Genomic DNA, 18,890 nt, shown 5'->3' on the forward strand with positions numbered 1-18,890 from the left:
CAAAGAGGTCCTTAGTGATGAGACCCTTTTGTGAAGTAGAAAAGCTGAATACAGTTTTCAATGATTCAAGTTGTGAATGGAAGAAAGAACTACAAAAAGTTACAGTATAGTAATCCTTGCTATCCAAGCAGGGAGAGAGAGGATGGCAGCTTGTGAGGCTTTGGGTAAGAGAAGAGCGGTTCAATTTAAATAGAAATGAGGCTTTGTATTATTCCTTAATATCCATAAAAACTATTTCTAGTCCATGTAAATCTAATTGGATCTCAAGTGCTAAACTTAGCAAAGAAAATGTTTTCTCCTCTGCTTCTATCATCAGAAGAGAGAGTACACTTCTAATGGAATTTGGAAAGTTCCACCCTAAAATCTGAAATACTCAACATTTTACTAAAATTACCCAACCATAAAAGACTTTGTTTAAATATATCTTGGGCTTCCCAGGTGGTGCTGGTGGTAAAAAATCTGCCTGCCAATGTAGGAGATATGGGAGGTGTTGGTTCAATCCCTGGGTTGGGAAGATCTCCTGGAATAGGAAATGGCAACTCACTCCATTACTCTTGCCTGGAAAATCCCATGGACAGAGGAGCCTGGTGGGCTACAGTGCATAGGGTCACAAAAAGTCAGACATGACTGAGAGATTGAGCACACACAATATATCTAACTAAAGGACAGTTTACAAAATTAATTACCTTGAAAATGCATACCAAAGTATAGTCCTTAATGCAATAATTATTTTCTCTCTCTGTCATTTCATATGAAGAGTGCAGGTTGACATTTGCTAAGTGAGAACTACACAGTGTCTGACTTTATTTTTCTGGGCTCCAAAATCACTGTAGATGGTGATTGCAGCCATGAAATTAAAAGATGCTTACTCCTTGGAAGAAAAGTTATGACCAACCTAGACAGCATATTAAAAAGCAGAGACATTACTTTGCCAACAAAAGTCCATCTACTCAAGGCTATGGTTTTTTCCAGTGGTCACATATGGATGTGAGAGTTGGACTATAAAGAAGGCTGAGCGCCGAAGAATTGATGCTTTTGAACTGTGGTGTTGGAGAAGACTCTTTAGAGTCCCTTGGACTGCAAGGAGATCCAACCAGTCCATTCTAAAGGAGATCAGTCCTGGGTGTTCATTGGAAGGACTGATGTTGAAGCTGAAACTCCAATACTTTGGCCACCTGATGTGAAGAGCTGACTCATTGGAAAAGACCTTGATGCTCAGAAGGATTGAAGGCAGAAGGAGAAAGGGATGACAGAGGATGAGATGGTTGGATGGCATCACCGTCTCAATGGACATGGGTTTGGGTGGACTCTGGGAGTTGGTGATGGACAGGGAGGCCTGGTGTGCTGTGGTTCATGGGGTTGCAGAGTCGGACACGACCGAGCAACTGAACTGAACTGAACTGAACTACACTTTTTATTGTTTCATGAACATTCAATACTATTTCAGATGTTTTGGCATTTTCCCTTCCAAATCCCTTTTTTCTGGAAACTTACAGTGATAAAAAGAAGAGATGAGTTAGTTTTATTACAGATTCTACCTTATTTGAACCACAGTAAGTTTACATAATTTTCATCTAAAAATGTTAGACTTTTCATAGATTTTTATATTTTTGTCTACTTAAAAGAAAGCTGCAAGTTAAGTTTTATTTGGGGCAAAATGAGGATTGCAATGCAGGAGACAGAACCTCAGATAGCTCTAAGAATCTGCTCCAAAGAGGTCAGTATATATGTGATTTCGGTGAAGGGTGAGTACATGCAATCAAGCACATATTTTCCAGAAGGTTTCTACTAGTCTTTTGAAGGTGTTGTTAGTCACAAGGAGCAGTTGTCACCATGAAGGATTTTAATGCTTTTCTAGACATGGAAGATGTAAGAATCAGGCTCATAAAATGGGCTCCTGAAAATATCTATCTAAAGACCTATTCTGCCAGTTCCCCACCCCCGCTCCCCACCTCCAGCACATTTATACTCACTACCTGCTTCATTTATACTCTCTACCTTGAACTCCTTTCAGGGGGTAGTTGAAGGTCTCAGCAGAAGCACATGATTTAATACTTGTAAAGGTAGGTAGATGGCAAGTGCCCATGGCAAATGCCAATTTGTAACTGACACTTAACAAGCAACATCACCGATACTCATGCACAAAAGTATGTCTGACCCCCTCCCAGAAGAATATATAAGCAGTAAATGACTTACTATAATGTGTTGATAAGGATCTATAAATGACATGTTGGTTTCAATCACGAGAAATCTCTTCACACTCCAAAAGTCTTCTTTGGCACTCTAGCTTCTTTAAAACCTACAAAATAAACAGTCCTTATTGTTAAGCCTTTTCTTAGATGCATTTACAAGATTTAAATGATGATAGATGTGACTCTTAGGAAGTAAATTCTACCCAAGGGGACTTGTGCGGATTGAGCTCCCTAATTGTTTATACGTGTGGGTATACACACATCACTTAAAAAGGATAAACATATTCTGCTATTACTGCTTACTTTCCATATTTGTTCAAATTTATTCTGTGAGTAATTATTAGGAAACTCCAGGATTATTTTTTTTTGCATTTGCCAAGTACTTCATGAGAAATTTATTGAAATTGTGGAAAATTAAAATTATTTTTGTACTATTTATAATCAAAAAGCCACATGCTATCGTTTGTTTTCTTAATTGGATCAGTACTACACACATTCACAATTTTAAAAAAGGAATGCTTTTCATTTTAGCTATGTGTTAAGTTTTAAAAACACATTCATGTTAAATTTCAACTTTTAATGCTGATTATTTTAAAGAAATGATTTGTTCATTCTAACGTACCAGTTTAATTTGAAAGCAGTTAAATGAAATTTTAAGTGATTAAAAATAGTGCTGGACAAAATGATGGAAACAAGCAAGTGAAACTACAGAATAACTGGGAACTTGATCTCAGTAAAGGAGCAACTATAGAGGGTGAGGAGGCGTGAATTTAGAATTTAGAGTTCCAGGCAGGCCGTTTGAGGAACTGCGAGAAAACACTGGCTGGTGAATGGTGAGCAAGAGTAAAAGTGGCTCATGGTGAGTTTGGACGTACGGGGAGGAGCAGATCATGCAAGGCCATGGAAGCAACAGCTATTCACCTAGATAGAGCTCACCCACCCTCCAGGACTCAGCTTAAATGTCGCCTCCACTGAGAAGACTTTCATGATGTTCAGAATAGGTTTGGTTTGCCTGTTCCCGGTTTCATTTGTACCTTGTACTTCTTTTTCAAGTCTTTGATTCCACTTACACAGTGTCTGCCTTTTCTGAGAGAACTAAAGACGCGTAAAGTCGGTGACCATATTTATCTTGTTCATAGAGTTATCCATCCCTATTGCCTAGTGCTGTGCCTAAAATATAGTAGGTTGAGGATAATATTTGTTGGATAGATGGGTGGATGGATGGACGATAGATGGGTGGATGGATGGACAAATATTACATAATTTCAGGTTTATGTATGAAGGAAATTCACAGAATAGTACTGGTACTCTCTTTTGATGTCCCTCTTTTTCATTCCTAACTATTCTTAATGTAAAAGGATGTTAAATATCCATCTCTAATTTTAAAAGAAAAAAATCAGAACAAGTGAAATCCCAGAAGGAGTGAGACTAGTACTCAAAATGTTTACAGGAAATTTGTTGCTGGTGCCCAAAGTTTGGTTTCAGCAACTTTATTTCCTCTTTCCATTTCTAGCAACTCCATTCATAACCCCTGTGCTTACCACCTAACTCTTGACCACTTCTGTCACTTCTGTATCCTGCATCAGGACCTAGATAGAGGCTCTCTCCATATTAAAGCCAAAAATAGGCAACATGCATACAATAGCTAACTGCCCAGGTCTATGGATTTTCCAGTAGTCGTGTACAGATGTAGAGTTCAACCATAAAGAAGACTGAGCACCGAAGAACTGATGCTTTCAAATTATGGTGCTGGGGAAGACTCTTTAGAGTCCATTGATCAGCAAGGAGATCAAACCAGTCAATCCTAAAGAAAATAAACCCTGAATATTCATTGGAAGGACTGATGCTGAAGCTGAAGCTTCAATACTTTGGCCACCTGATGTGAAGAGCTGACTCATTGGAAAAGACCCTGATGCTGGGAAAGATTGAAAGCAGGAGGAGAAGGGGACAACAGAGGATGAGATGGTTGGATGGCATCACTGACTCAATGGACATGAGTTTGAGCAAACTGTGGGAGACGGTGAAGGACAGGGAAGCCCGGTGTGCTACAGTCCACGGGGTCATAAAGAGTCGGACAGGACTTAGCAACTGAACAATATAAGATATTATATTGGGGAAATCTGGGTAATGAATATATGGAAATGGCAATTTTTGCTGTTTTTTTTTTTTCTGCTGTTTCTTAACTTAGATTATTTCAAAATAAAAAATATATCTTAAAAGTCCACTATATGTGAATAGGTGCAATTTATACATACAATTTTCATTCCAAACTTAAAGAAGCAACATCAGTCATATGGGAAAACTGTTGGGTAAGGTTCAGTTTCTTCCGGAAAAAATCATTGGTTATTATTGCCAGACAGTGATGACATTTTCAGTTCCAGTTACAAATAGGCACCCATTCATCCTTTTACTTCCCTACACTGTTAATAGTAGCAATAGATATCTTCAGTTTCTGTGGAATACAGCATTTCTGTCCACCTAGCCACATTAAACACTGAGAAAATGCCACCCCCCACCACCACCCCTTGCAACTAGCACAGCCTGGAAACATTATTGCAACCAGTTTGCATAACTACTACCATGAATGCTTATAAAACAGCTGTTTGGAGAAGGGTTGGGGGGAGGGTTGTTTTTACTAATTAAGCTGAATAACCAATCTTGGTGAGTGTACAGTCTTTTAAGTCTGAAGCAACAAATATGAAGCTCATAGTTTCTTTTATTCTTTTACCTCCCTCCCTTCCCTGTAATTAGATACTTCCTGAACACTAATGAGGGGGAAATGCAGATACACTTTTCAACACACACTTGCCTGTGCGATGTAACTGTTGGCTTTCAGTGAATGCTTCATAGTGTGTGGTCTATCCAAAACCCTGTTAGTCATGTTGGCAGGAGAGATGGACTGCCCTTGGGAAGGTGGAAAAAAAAAAAAAAACCAAAACCCACAGACTAGAAGGTTTTGTCATTCTCTTTCCCCACCTATTGGCTTCTCTGGCGGTTCAGGCAGTAAAGAATCTGCACCATGCAGGAGACCCAGGTTCAATCCCTGGGTGGGGAAGATCACCTGGAGATGGAAATGGCAACCCACTCCAGTATTATTGCCCGGAGAATTTCATGGACAGACAAGTTTGGCAGGCCACAGTTCATGGGATCGCAAAGAGTCAGACACATGACTGACTAACATTTTTCCCTGCCTAGAATTATGGGAAACAGGAAAACAAGGGATTATCACGGACATGTGAAGGTGAACTGAAGGTGTTAGTCACTCAGTCGTGTCCGACTCTTTGGGAACCCCATGGACTGTAGCCCTCCAGGCTCCCCTGTCCCTGGAATCCTTCAGGCAAGAATACTGGAGTGCATAGCCATTTACTTCTCCAGGGAAACTTCCTGACCCAGGGATCAAACCCATGTCTCCTGCATTGCAGGTGGATTCTTTACTGTCTTAGCACCAGGGAAGCCCAATCATGGACACACTTCAGAGATATTGCAGGTTTGGTTCCAGACCACCGCAACAAAGGGAATATTTCAATAAAACTAAGTACAAAAATGCTTTGGTTTCCCAGTGCATATTAAAGTTATATCTAAACTGTAATGTAGTCTATTAAGTCTGCAGTAGCATTGCGTCTAAAGAACAATGTACAAACCTTAATTTAAAATACTTTATTGCTCACTAGCATCTCAGCCTTTCAATTCAGTTTAGTTGCTCGGTCATGTCAGACTCTTTGCGACATCATGGACTGCAGCACACAAGGCTTCCCTGTCCTTCACCAACTCCGGAAATTGCTCAAACTCATGTCCACCAAGTCGATGATGACATCCAACCATCTCAGCCTGTGTCATCCCCTCCTCCTCCTGCCTTCAATCAGTCCCAGCATCAGGGTATTTTCTAACAAGCCAGTTCTTCACATCAGGGGGCCAAAGTATTGGAGGTTCAGCTTCAGTATCAGTCCTTCCAGTGAATATTCAGGACTGATTTCCTTTAGGATTGACTGGTTTGATCTCCTTGCAGTCCAAGGGACTCTCAGTCTTCTCCAACACCACAGTTCAAAAGCATCAATTATTTGGCACTCAGCCTTCTTTACAGTCCAGCTCTCATCCATACATGACTACTGGAAAAACCATAGCTTTGACTAGATGGACCTTTGTTGGCAAAGTAATGTCTCTGCTTTTTAATATGCTGTCTAGCTTGGTCATAGCTTTTCTTCCAAGGAGCTAACATCTTTTAACTTCATGGTTTCAGTCACCATCTGCAGTGATTTTAGAGCCCAGGAAAATAAAGTCTCTCACTGTTGCCATTGTTTCCCCATCTATTTGCCATGAAGTGATGGGACCAGATGCCAAGATCTTAGTTTTTTGAATGCTGAGTTTTAAGTCAGCTTTCTTACTTTCCTCTTTCCCCTTCATCAACAGGCTCTTCAGTTCCTTTTCTCTTTCTGCCATTAGGGTCTTATCATCTGCATATTTGAGTTTATTGATATTTCTCCTGGCAATCTTGATTCCAACTAGTGCTTCATCCAGCCCAGCGTTTCACATGAGGTACTCTGCATGTAAGTTGAATAAACAGGGTGACAATATACAGCCTTGACATACTCCTTTCCCAATTTGGAACCAGTCTGTTGTTCTGTGTCTGGTTCTAACAGTTGCTTCTTGACTTGCATACAAGTTTCTCAGGAGGCAGGTAAAGAGGTCTGGTATTTCCCTCTCTTAAAGAATTTTCCACAGTTTGTTGTGATCCACACAATCAAAAGCTGTAGCATAGTCAGTGAAGCAGAAGTAGATTTTTTCTGGAATTCTCTTGCATTTTCTATGATCCAGTGGATGTTGGCAATTTGATCTTTGGTTCCTCTAGCTTTTCTAAAATCAGCTTGAACATCTGGAAGTTCTCTCTTCATGTACTATTGACACCTGGCTTGGAGAATTTTGAACATTATTTTGCTAATGTGTGAGACGAGTACAATGTGCGGTAGATTGAGCATTCTTTGGCATTGCCTTTCTTTGGGATTGGAATGAAAACTGACCTCTCCCAGTCCTGTGGCCGCTGCTGAGTTTTCCTAATTTGCTGGCATATTGAGTGCAACACTTTTACAACATCATCACTGAGGATTTGAAATAGCTCAGGTGGAATTCTATCACCTCCACTAGCTTTGTTCGTAGTGATGCTTCCTAAGGCCCACTTGACTCTGCGTTCCAGGATGTCTGGCTCTAGGTGAGTGATCACAGCATCATGGCTATCTTTGTCATTAAGGTCTTTTTTGTATAGTTCTTCTGTGTATTCTTGTCACCTCTTCTTAATTTTTTCTGTTCTGTTAGGTCTATAACATTTCTGTCCTTTATTGTGCCCGTCTTTGCATAAAATGTTCCCTTGGTATCTCTAATTTTCTTGATGAGATCTCCAGTCTTTCCCATTCTGTTGTTTTCCTCTATTTCTTTACATTGATTGCTGAGGAAGGCTTTCTTATCTTTCCTTGCTATTCTTAAACTCTGCATTCAGATGGACATATCTTTCCTTTTCTCCTTTGCCTTTAGCTTCTCTCCTTTTCTCAGCTATTTGTAAGGCCTCCTCAGACAATCATTTTGCCTTTTTGCATTACTTTTTCTTGGGGATGGTCTTGATCCCTGCCTCCTGTACAATGTCACGAAACTTTGTCCATAGTTCTTCAGGCACTCTATCAGATATGATCCCTTGAATCTATTTGTCACTTCCACTGTATAATCATAAGGGATATGATTTAGATCACACCTGAATGGTCTAGTGGTTTTCCCTACTTTCTTCAATTTAAGTCTGAATTCGGCAATAAGGAATTCATGACCTGAGCCACAGTCAGCTCCTGGTCTTGTTTTTGCTGACTATATAGAGCTTCTCCATCTTTGTCTGAAAAGAATATAATAAAATCTGGTTTCAGTATTGACCAGCTGGTGATGGCCATGTGCAGAGTTGTCTCTTGTATTGTTGGAAGACGGTGTTTGCTATGACCAGTGCATTCTCTTGGCAGAACTCTGTTAGCTTTTGCCCTGACTCATTTTGTACTCCAAGGCCAAACTTGCCTGTTACTCCAGGTATATCTTGAATTCCTACTTTTGCATTCCAGTCCCCTATGATGAGAGTGAAAGTCACTTAGTCGTGTCCAACTCTTTGTGACCCTGTGGACTATACAGTTCATGGAATTTTCCAGGCCAGAATACTGGAGTGGGTAGTCTTTCCCTTCTCTAGGGTATCTTCCCAATCCAGGGATCAAACCCGGGTCTCCCACATTGCAGGTGGATTCTTTCCCAGCTAAGCCACAAGGGAAGCCCAAGAATACTGGAGTGGGTAGCCTATCCCTTCTCCAGTGGATACTCCTAAACCAGGAATCGAGCCAGGGTCTCCTGCATTGCAGGTGGATTCTTCACCAACTGAGCTAGAAGGACATCTTTTTCTGTGTTTGCTCTAGAAGGTCTTGTGGGTTATCATAGAATCATTCAACTTCAGCTTCTTCAGCACTAGTGGTTGGGGCACATACTTTGATTACCATGATATTGAATAGTTTGCCTTTAGTGAGTCATAATCTTTTGCTGGTGGAGAGTCCCACCTCAATGTTGATGGCTGCGGACTGACCAGGACGGTGGTTTCTGAAGGCTGGGCTGACTATGGCAATTTCCTGTGTGTGTGTAGCAGTTACTTAGAATGAGACAACAGTGGAGTTTGCTGCATCAATTAATTCTTCCTCAAAGCAAAAGTTCTCTGTAGCATGCAATGTCATTGGAGAGCATTTTACCCAGAGGAGGACTTCTTTCAAAATTGGAGTCAGTCCTCTCAAACCTTGCTACTGCTTTATCAACTAAGTTTATGTAATATCTTAATTGTTTTACTGTCATTTCAACAGTCTTCACAGCATCCTCACAAGGAATAGATTCAACCTTAAGAAAACACTTTGCTCATCCATAAGAAGCAACTCCTCATCCTTTCGAGTTTTATCAATCAGACTGTAGCAATTCAGTCACATCTTCAGGCTCCCTTCTGGTTGTAGTTCTAGTTCTCTCAGCATTTCCACCACAGTTATTTACTCCACTGAAATCTTGAACCCCTTAAAGTCATCCTTGAGGGTTGGAATCAACTTCTTATAAACTTCTGTGAATGTTGATATTGTGACCTCTTTCCATGAATCACAAATGTTCTTCACGGCATCCAGAATGGAGAATCCTTAATAAGGTTTTCAGTTGACTTTGCCCAGACCAATCAGAGGCAGCAACTGCCATATAAAATTTACTTCTTAAAGAACAAGACTTGAGTCAAACGGATGTTGTGTCAAGAGGCATGAAAACAACATTAATTTCATCTCTATCTGACCTCTTGGGTAATAACTGCATTGCCAATGAACAGTAGTAATATTTTGAAAGGCCTTTGTTTCGAGAAGTAGGTCTCAATAGTAGGCTTAAAATATCCAATAAACCATGTTGTAAACAGATATGTTGTCATCCAGGCTTTGTTGTTCCATTTATAGAGCACAGCAGAGTAGATTCTGAAGGGCCCTAGGCTTTTTGGAATGGTAAATGAGCATTGGCTTCAACTTAAAATCACCAGATGCATTTAGTCCCTAACTGTAAAATCAGCCTATCCTTTGAAACTTTAAAGCCAGTCAATGACTTCTCCTCTCTAGCTATTGAAGTCCTAAATAGCATCTTCTTCCAATAGAAGGTCGTTTCATCTCCACTGAAAATCCGTTGTTTAGCCACCTTCAGTGGTTATCTTAGCTAGATCCTTTGGATAATTTACTGTAGCTTCTACTTGAGTACTTCCTGCCTCACCTTGCACATGTCTTCCTTACTGAAACCTCAAGAACCAAGCTCTGTTAGATTCAAACTTTTCTTCTGCAGTGTCCTCACCTCTCTCAATCCTCATAAAACTGAAGAGAATTAGAGCCCTGCTCACCATTAGGCTTTGGTTGAATTAAATTTTGTAGTTAATTGGATCTTTCATCCAGATCACTGAAACTTTCTCCATATCAGCAGTAAGGCTGTTTTGCTTTCTTCAGCAGTAAGGCTGTTTTGCTTTCTTACCATTCATGTGCTCACTAGAGTAGCATTTTTAATTTCCTCAAGGACTTTTCCTGTGCATTTCACAACTTGAGCTAACTCTGGCACAGGAGGCCTAGTTTCTGGCCCATCTCAACTTTCAACATGCCTTCCTCACTAAGCTTAACCTTATTTCTAGTGTTTTATTTAAAGTGAGAGACATGTGACTTTTCCTTTCATGTGAACACTTAAAGACCATGGTTCAGTTCAGTTCAGTCGCTCAGTCGTGTCCGACTCTTTGCGACCCCATGAATTGCAGCACACCAGGCCTCCCTGTCCATCACCAACTCCCGGAGTTCACTCAGACTCAAGTCCATTGAGTCAGTGATGCCATCTAGCCATCTCATCCTCTGTCGTCCCCTTCTCCTCCTGACCCCAATCCCTCCCAGCATCAGAGTCTTTTCCAATGAGTCAACTCTTCGCATGAGGTGGCCAAAGTGCTGGAGTTTCAGCTTTAGCATCATTCCTTCCAAAGAAATCCCAGGGCTGATCTCCTTCAGAATGGACTGGTTGCATCTCCTTGCAGTCCAAGGGACTCTCAAGAGTCTTCTCCAACACCACAGTTCAAAAGCATCAATTCTTCAGCGCTCAGCCTTCTTCACAGTCCAACTCTCACATCCATACATGACCACAGGAAAAACCATAGCCTTGACTAGACAGACCTTTGTTGGCAAAGTAATGTCTCTGCTTTTGAATATGCTATCTAGGTTGGTCATAACTTTCCTTCCAAGGAGTAAGCGTCTTTTAATTTCATGGCTGCAGTCACCATCTGCAGTGATTTTGGAGCCCCCAAAAATAAAGTCTGACACTGTTTCCACTGTTTCCCCATATATTTCCCATGAAGTGATGGGATTGGATGCCATGAACTTCGTTTTCTGAACGTTGAATTTTAAGCCAACTTTTTCACTCTCCACTTTCACTTTCATCAAGAGGCTTTTTAGTTCCTCTTCTCTTTCTGCCATAAGGGTGGTGTCATCTGCATATCTGAGGTTACTGATACTTCTCCTGGCAATCTTGATTCCAGCTTGTGTTTCTTCCAGTCCAGCGTTTCTCATGATGTACTCTGGTAGGGCCTATTAATTGGTCTAATTTCAAGATTGTTGTGTCTTTGGGACTAAAGAGACCTGATGAGAGGGACAGAGGTGGGGAGCAGACAGCGGATAGAGTATTCAGAACACACACAATATTGACTAAGTTTACTGTCCTATATGACTGCAGTTTGTGGAGCCTCCACACAATTATAGTAGTTTCTTTATCTGTAACATGGGAGAAATGGTTCCCACACCTCACAGAGGCAATGGGAGGATGAATTGAAGGTATGTATGTCAATAATTATGCACAGTACCTAGGAAGTCATAAGTATACAAACTTGTAATTTGTTAGTATTAGTTATGAAACTGATGCTTTCTCCCAAATTCCGAGATATATTTGGCTCTATGAAGATTTTTAAGAAACTCAAGTAGGCAAATTTGATGAACATCTTTTCTATAGAGACTGTGTATTTGTCATACTCAACAAAGAGGTTTAATGGAGATTAAAAAGTATTGCTATTTCTGATCCATCAAATTATATATATGTATATGCGACTGTGGTGGAGAGATCTGACAGAATGTGGTCCACTGGAGAAGGGAATGGCAAACCACTTCAGTATTCTTGCCTTGAGAACCCCATGACAGTATGAAAAGGAAAAATGATAGGACACTGAAGAGAAACTCCCCAGGTCAGTAGGTGCCCAATATGCTACTGGAGATCAGTGGAGAAATAACTCCAGAAAGAATGAGGGGATGGAGCCAAAGCAAAAAGAATACCCAGCTGTGGATGTGACTGGTGATAGAAGCAAGGTCCGATGCTGCAAAGAGCAATATTGCATAGGAACCTGGAATGTCAGGTCCATGAATGAAGGCAAATTGGAAGTGGTCAAACAAGGGATGGCAAGAGTGAATGTTGACATTCTAGGAATCAGTGAACTGAAATGGACTGGAGTGGGTGAATTTAACTCAGATGACCATTATATCTACTACTGCAGGCAGGAATCCCTCAGAAGAAATGGAGTAGTCATTATGGTCAACAAAAGAGTCCGAAATGAAGTACTTGGATGCAATCTCAAAAACGACAATATGATCTCTGTTTGTTTCCAAGGCAAACCATTCATTATCACAGTAATCCAAGTCTATGCCCCAACCAGTAACGCTGGAGAAGCTGAAGTTAAACAGTTCTATGAAGACCTACAAGACCCTTTAGAACTAACACCCAAAAAAGATGTCCTTTTCATTATAGGGGACTGGATTGCAAAAGTAGGAAGTCAAGAAACACCTGGAGTAACAGGCAAATTTGTCCTTGGAATACAGAATGAAGCAGGGCAAAGACTAATAGAGTTTTGCCAAGAAAATGCACTGGTAATAGCAAACTTCCTCTTCCAACAACACAAGAGAAGACTCTATACATGGACATCACCAGATGGTCAACACCAAAATCAGATTGATTATATTCTTTGCAGCCAAAGATGGAGAAGCTCTATACACTCAGCAAAAATAAGACCAGGAGCTGACTGTGGCTCAGATCATGAACTCCTTATTGCCAAATTCAGACTTAAATTGAACAAAGTAGGGAAAACCACTAGACCATTCAGGTATGACCTAAATCAAATCCCTTATGATTATACAGTGGAAGTGAGAAATAGATTTAAGGGCCTAGATCTGATAGATAGAGTGCCTGATGAGCTATGGAATGAGGTTCATGACATTGTACAGGAGACAGGGATCAAGACCATCCCCAGGGAAAAGAAATGCAAAAAGAGCAAAATGGCTTTCTGGGGAGGCCTTACAAATAGCTGTGAAAAGAAGAGAAGTGAAAAGCAAAGGAGAAAAGGAAAGATATAAGCATCTGAATGCAGAGTTCCAAAGAATAGCAAGAAGAGATAAGAAAGCCTTCTTCAGCGATCAATGCAAAGAAATAGAGGAAAACAAGAGAATAGGAAAGACTAGAGATCTCTTCAAGAAAATCAGAGATACCAAAGGAACATTTCATGCAAAGATGAGCTCAAAAAAGGACAGAAATGGTATGGACCTAACAGAAGCAGAAGATATTAAGAAGAGATGGCAAGAATACACAGAAGAACTGTACAAAAAAGATCTTCACGATCCAGATAATCATGATGGTGTGATCACTGACCTAGAGCCAGACATCCTGGAATGTGAGTCAAGTGGGCCTTAGAAAGCATCACTACGAACAAAGCTAGTGGAGGTGATAGAATTCCAGTTGAGCTATTCCAAATCCTGAAAGATGATGCTGTGAAAGTGCTGCACTCAATATGCCAGCAAATTTGGAAAATGCAGTAGTGGCCACAGGACTGGAAAAGTTCAGTTTTCATTCCAATCCCAAAGAAAGACAATGCCAAAGAATGCTCAAACTACCGCACAATTGCACTCATCTCACACGCCAGTAAAGTAATGCTCAAAATTCTCCAAGCCAAGCTTCAGCAATATGTGAACCATGAACTTCCTGATGTTCAAGCTGGTTTTAGAAAGGGCAGAGGAACCAGAGATCAAATTGCCAACATCCGCTGGATCATGGAAAAAGCAAGAGAGTTCCAGAAAACCATCTATTTCTGCTTTATTGACTATGCCAAAGCCTTTGACTGTGTGGATCACAATCAACTGTGGAAAATTCTGAAAGAGATGGGAATACCAGACCACCTGATCTGCCTCTTGAGAAATCTGTATGCAGGTCAGGAAGCAACAGTTAGAACTGGACATGGAACAACAGACTGGTTCCAAATAGGAAAAGGAGTACGTCAAGGCTGTATATTGTCACCCTGTTTATTTAACTTATATGCAGAGTACATCATGAGAAACACTGGACTGGAAGAAGCACAAGCTGGAATCAAGATTGCCGGGAGAAGTATCAGTAACCTCAGCTATGCAGACGACACCACCCTTATGGCAGAAAGTGAAGAGGAACTCAAAAGCCTCTTGATGAAGGTGAAAGTGGAGAGTGAAAAAGTTGGCTTAAAGCCCAACATTCAGAAAATGAAGATCATGGCATCTGGTCCCATCACTTCATGGGAAATAGATGTGGAAACAGCGGAAACTGTTTCAGACTTTATTTTTGGGGGCTCCAAAATCACTGCAGATGGTGACTGCAGCCATGAAATTAAAAGACGCTTACTCCTTGGAAGGAAAGTTATGACCAATCTAGATAGCATATTCAAAAGCAGCTGACATTACTTTGCCAACAAAGGTTTGTCTAGTCAAGGCTATGGTTTTTCCTGTGGTCATGTATGGATGTGAGAGTTGGACTGTGAAGAAGGCTGAGCGCTGAAGAATTGATGCTTTTGAACTGTGGTGTTGGAGAAGACTCTTGAGAGTCCCTTGGACTGCAAGGAGATCCAACCAGTCCATTCTGAAGGAGATCAGCCCTGGGATTTCTTTGGAAGGAATGATGCTAAAGCTGAAACTCCAGTACTTTGGCCATCTCATGCAAAGAGTTGACTCATTGGAAAAGACTCTGATGCTGGGAGGGATTGGGGGCAAGAGGAGAAGGGGACGACAGAGGATGAGATGGCTGGGCGGCATCACTGACTTGATGGAGGTGAGTCTGAGTGAACTCCGGGAGTTGGTGATGGACAGGGAGGCCTGGCGTGCTGCAATTCATGGGGTCACAAAGAGTCAGACACGACTGAGCGACTGATCTGATCTGATCTGATATGCGACTTCACTTTCACTTTTCACTTTCATTGGAGAAAGAAATGGCAACCCACTCCAGTGTTCTTGCCTGGAGAATCCCAGGGACAGGGCAGACTGGTGGGCTGCCATCTATGGGGTCGCACAGAGTCAGACACAACTGAAGTGACTTAGCAGCAGCAGCAGCATATGCGTACATATATGTGTGTGTGTGTGTGTGTGTGTGTGTATAACTTTGATTTATCTGCTTCCAAATTCAAAGCTTTCTCAATTATTCTGGATATAGAAACATGTTCTAAAAGCAGTAAGGGTAGTTCATTACTGTTTCCATCATCATCCATAAATATAAATACACACACACACACACACAGTTACTAAGACATCAGTAAAGTTTTAAATCCTTAAATTATTTTGCTGTTGCTTTTCTAAAACCTAGGCTAAGAAAAGAGTTAGACATCACCAACAAGCACAGAAGAATGAAGCTGCTCTTTGCAACCCCATGGATTGTAGCCCAACAGGCTCCTCGGTCCGTGGGATATTCCAGGCATGAATACTGGAGTGGGTTGCCATTTCCTTCTCCAGCTAAGTCAGTAAGCCATGTTCAATTCTTTGCAACCCTATGGAATGTAGCCCACCAGACTTCTCTGTCTGTGGGATTTTCCAGACAAGAATACTGGAGAGGGTTACCATTTCCTTCTCCAGTGATCTTCCCAATCCAGGGATCAAACCTGAGTCTCCTGTATTCCTTGCATTGGCAGGCAGATTCCTTACCACTGAGCCACTTGGGAAGCCTGTCTCTTAGGCTGAACCCTAATTTTAATACAAGGACTTCCCTGACGGTACGTTGGATAATGGTCTGCCTGCTAATGCAGAGAACACAGGTTCAGTTCCTGGTCCAGGGAGATTCCACATGCGCTGGAACAACGAAGCCCATGCACGACAACTACTGAAGTCCATACGCCTAGAGCCTGTGCTCTGCGACGAGAGAAGCCACTGCAAGAAGGCCTCGCACACAGGGAGAGAGTGTCCCCTGCACCCTCGACAAGAGAAAGCCTGTGCAGCGACAAAGACACAGTGCAACCCAAAATCAAATACACACACACACACACAATCTGTTAAAATAACTGTCCCATTTCCATGGAAATGGAAAAGCATGCCACCAGATACAAAGGTACAGATTAATGAGCTGGGCCTGTTTCTCAAGCCAGGAAACCAAGACTCTGGTTTGTGCCTGTTGGGCTCCCTCACTGATGTTCATCCACAATATTCCTTTTGAATTGACTTTTTCCACTCTGTTTTTATTCCTAGACCACTGACACTGCTTCTTTGTCTCTCAAAATTTCATTATTGAAAGTTCACTGTTTATTCAGACAAGTTTATATGGAAAATCTCCTAGAGTTTCAGAACAGAGAAAGATTTATGTGGTTTAAAACAGACAAGGCTTGCTGGAGAAGGCAAAAATCTGAGCTGATATTTGAAACCAGGAAAGGGCGCAGATGTCTAGAAAGGGGACGATGAAAACATGTGCTGTGGGAAAAGGTCATGAATAGCAAGCTACAGCCACAGTAGAGATGCCCATCCCATCTCAGGCTCTCATCAGTGCTACCCAGCCACCCCAAAATGCCGCCTGAAACATTCCTACCACTCCCACCACATACCTTCTTGGGCTTGCCATGCATGGTCTGTGAGATCTTAGTTCCTGGATCAAGGACTCAAACCCGGGGCCCTTGGCAGTGTAAGCACAGAGTTTTAACCACTGGACTACCAGGGACTCCCTCCCCCACATGCCTTCAGTACAGCAGAGTCTCTGCCTGTCCTTCAGGATTCTGCATAAACTCACTCTCGGAAGTAAAGCGTCTCTTTTATCTACATGGTTAGGACCCTGTATTTCTCCTAGATATCTCTTACCACAGCATTATGTACTCTACTGCCATGATTTAGAGGGTATGTCTCCTCAAGCTGTGAGCAACAAGAGGGAAATTCTGTCTCATTCTCCCCGTATTTATTCTTGTTGGACCTCAAGTGATCACTAAACTAATATTTATTAAGGGATGAATGACCAAACTTGGGGATCTGCATGGAGTACAGGGGAAAACTGATTAAACCATAGATGAGGTTCTGCCTTGAATAACAGTTAAGGAGAAGTAGAACCTAATTATAGAAAGAACCTGGAATGACAAGCTGGAAAATATCTCAGCAATTACTAATTTAAATACTTAATCTTCAAAGATCACATTAAACATTTGCTAGATGCCAGTGATGCTGTGCCAAGTGGTTTATATATATCCTCTTGTTTTATCTTCATGATAAGAGAGGGATTGCTATTGCCATTTTAGAAATAAAGGGTGTGTTTAAAATCAGTTTTAAAATCACTGACAACTCAAACTGAGGCAGATGGGCCCCCGTATACTCTACAAGAGAATACTGACTTCCAGAAAGACTAAGAAATGTTTCCCAGCTCATCCGGCTGACAATATCGAGCTGGCCCTAGAATCCTGACCCTCTAACTCATACCAAGTTCTCTTTCCACATCATTCTGCCATTCTACAGAAGAACCCACAGCACAGGCAGAGAAAGGGGACACAGTGGAAGTAACACTCTGCATTTGTTTGCTAGGGCTCCTGGAATAAAACACCACAAGCTGCATGGCTTAAACAACAGAAGTTTATGTTCTGACAGTTTTAGAGGCCAGAAGACTGAGAGCAAAATGCCAGCACGCGTGGGGTTTTATGGCTTTGCTGTGTCTTAGTTGCAGGACGTGAGAGTCTCTAGCTGTAGCTCTGGCTTCTCTTGTGGTGCAGGGGCTCTAGACCACAAGGGATCAATACTCGCAGTACACAGGTTTACTTGCCCCACAGCATGTGGGCTCTTAGCTCGCTAACCAGAGATTGAACCCATGACCCCTGCACTGGAAGGTGATATCTTAACCACTGGACCACCAGGGCAGTCCCAGGTTTGTCTTCTTCTGATGCCTTTCTTCTTGGTTTGAAGATGCCAGCTTCTTCCTGAATCCACACATGGTCTTTCCTCTGTACCCATGTTCCCCTGGTGTCTCTTTGAGCGTCCAAATCTTTGCAACCCCATAAACCATAGTCCACCAGGCTCCTCTGTCCATGGAATTCTCCAGGCAAGAATACCGGAGTGGGTTGCCATACCCTTCTCCAGGGGATCTTCCCGATGCAGGGATCAAATCCAGGTCTCTTGCATTGCATGCAGATTCTTTACCGTCTCAGCCACCAGGGAAGCCCCTTCTTACAATACCAGTCAGTTTGATGAGGGCCCATCCTGAGGGCGTCCTTTAACTCTGTCATCTCTTTAAAGACTTAATCTCCAAAAGTAGTCACATTCTCAGGGCCAGGGTGGGGGTGGTTAGGACTTTAACATATGAATGGGGAGGAGCACAAATTAGTCTATCACAGTTCAGTAACATAAATGCAACAGATAAACAAATAAGCATACAATTGCTAATGGAGAAGGGTGGCATTTGAGAAGGGAGGAGTAACCAGCAGAGAGGTCCCTAGAGTAACTAGAGAGGTGCCTAGTTTAGGTCATAAAATAGGCACCTAAATAGGACTGTGAGGAGATAAAGGAGAGAGAGCACAGCACTGTTTAGATAGACCAGCCTCCCTCATCTGGTTATTTTGAAAGCACACCCCATACGTGCACATGTGCGCACGTGTGCATGTACGCACACACACACATACACACACACACACAGTGTACTTCAGTGAGACACAATGCATAATGTAGTTTATTTCACCCTTGCATGATTGGGAAATACAAAACTATTTTAAGGACCAGAGAACCGGCTAGCCCAGTTTCACATGCTGCGTTACAAAAAAGCAATAATGTCTCCTCACAGTTTGCTGTTATTTTTCCATTGTTTCACCTCTTTGGTGGCAAAAAATAAGGAGCCACTCGGGCTCTATTTTAAGATCACAAAAAAGCAGCAGTCATAATCACCACC

At 41.8% G+C, this 18,890-nt stretch overlaps 1 protein-coding gene across 1 annotated transcript in view; it reads right to left on the reverse strand.

Moving 5' to 3' along the window:
* Positions 1-18,890, reverse strand: part of PLA2G4A (phospholipase A2 group IVA) — a 179,920-nt gene that overhangs the window by 144,653 nt on the left and 16,377 nt on the right. Inside the window, exon 2 of the mRNA XM_005901275.2 lies at positions 2,197-2,299. Coding sequence (XP_005901337.1) covers positions 2,197-2,229 — 33 coding nt within the window. The 5' untranslated portion in view covers positions 2,230-2,299. The remainder of the gene's footprint in view (positions 1-2,196; positions 2,300-18,890) is intronic.

Source organism: Bos mutus, chromosome 16 (assembly GCF_027580195.1).
Source record: "Bos mutus isolate GX-2022 chromosome 16, NWIPB_WYAK_1.1, whole genome shotgun sequence".
In the NCBI taxonomy this organism is placed as follows: domain Eukaryota; kingdom Metazoa; phylum Chordata; class Mammalia; order Artiodactyla; family Bovidae; genus Bos; species Bos mutus.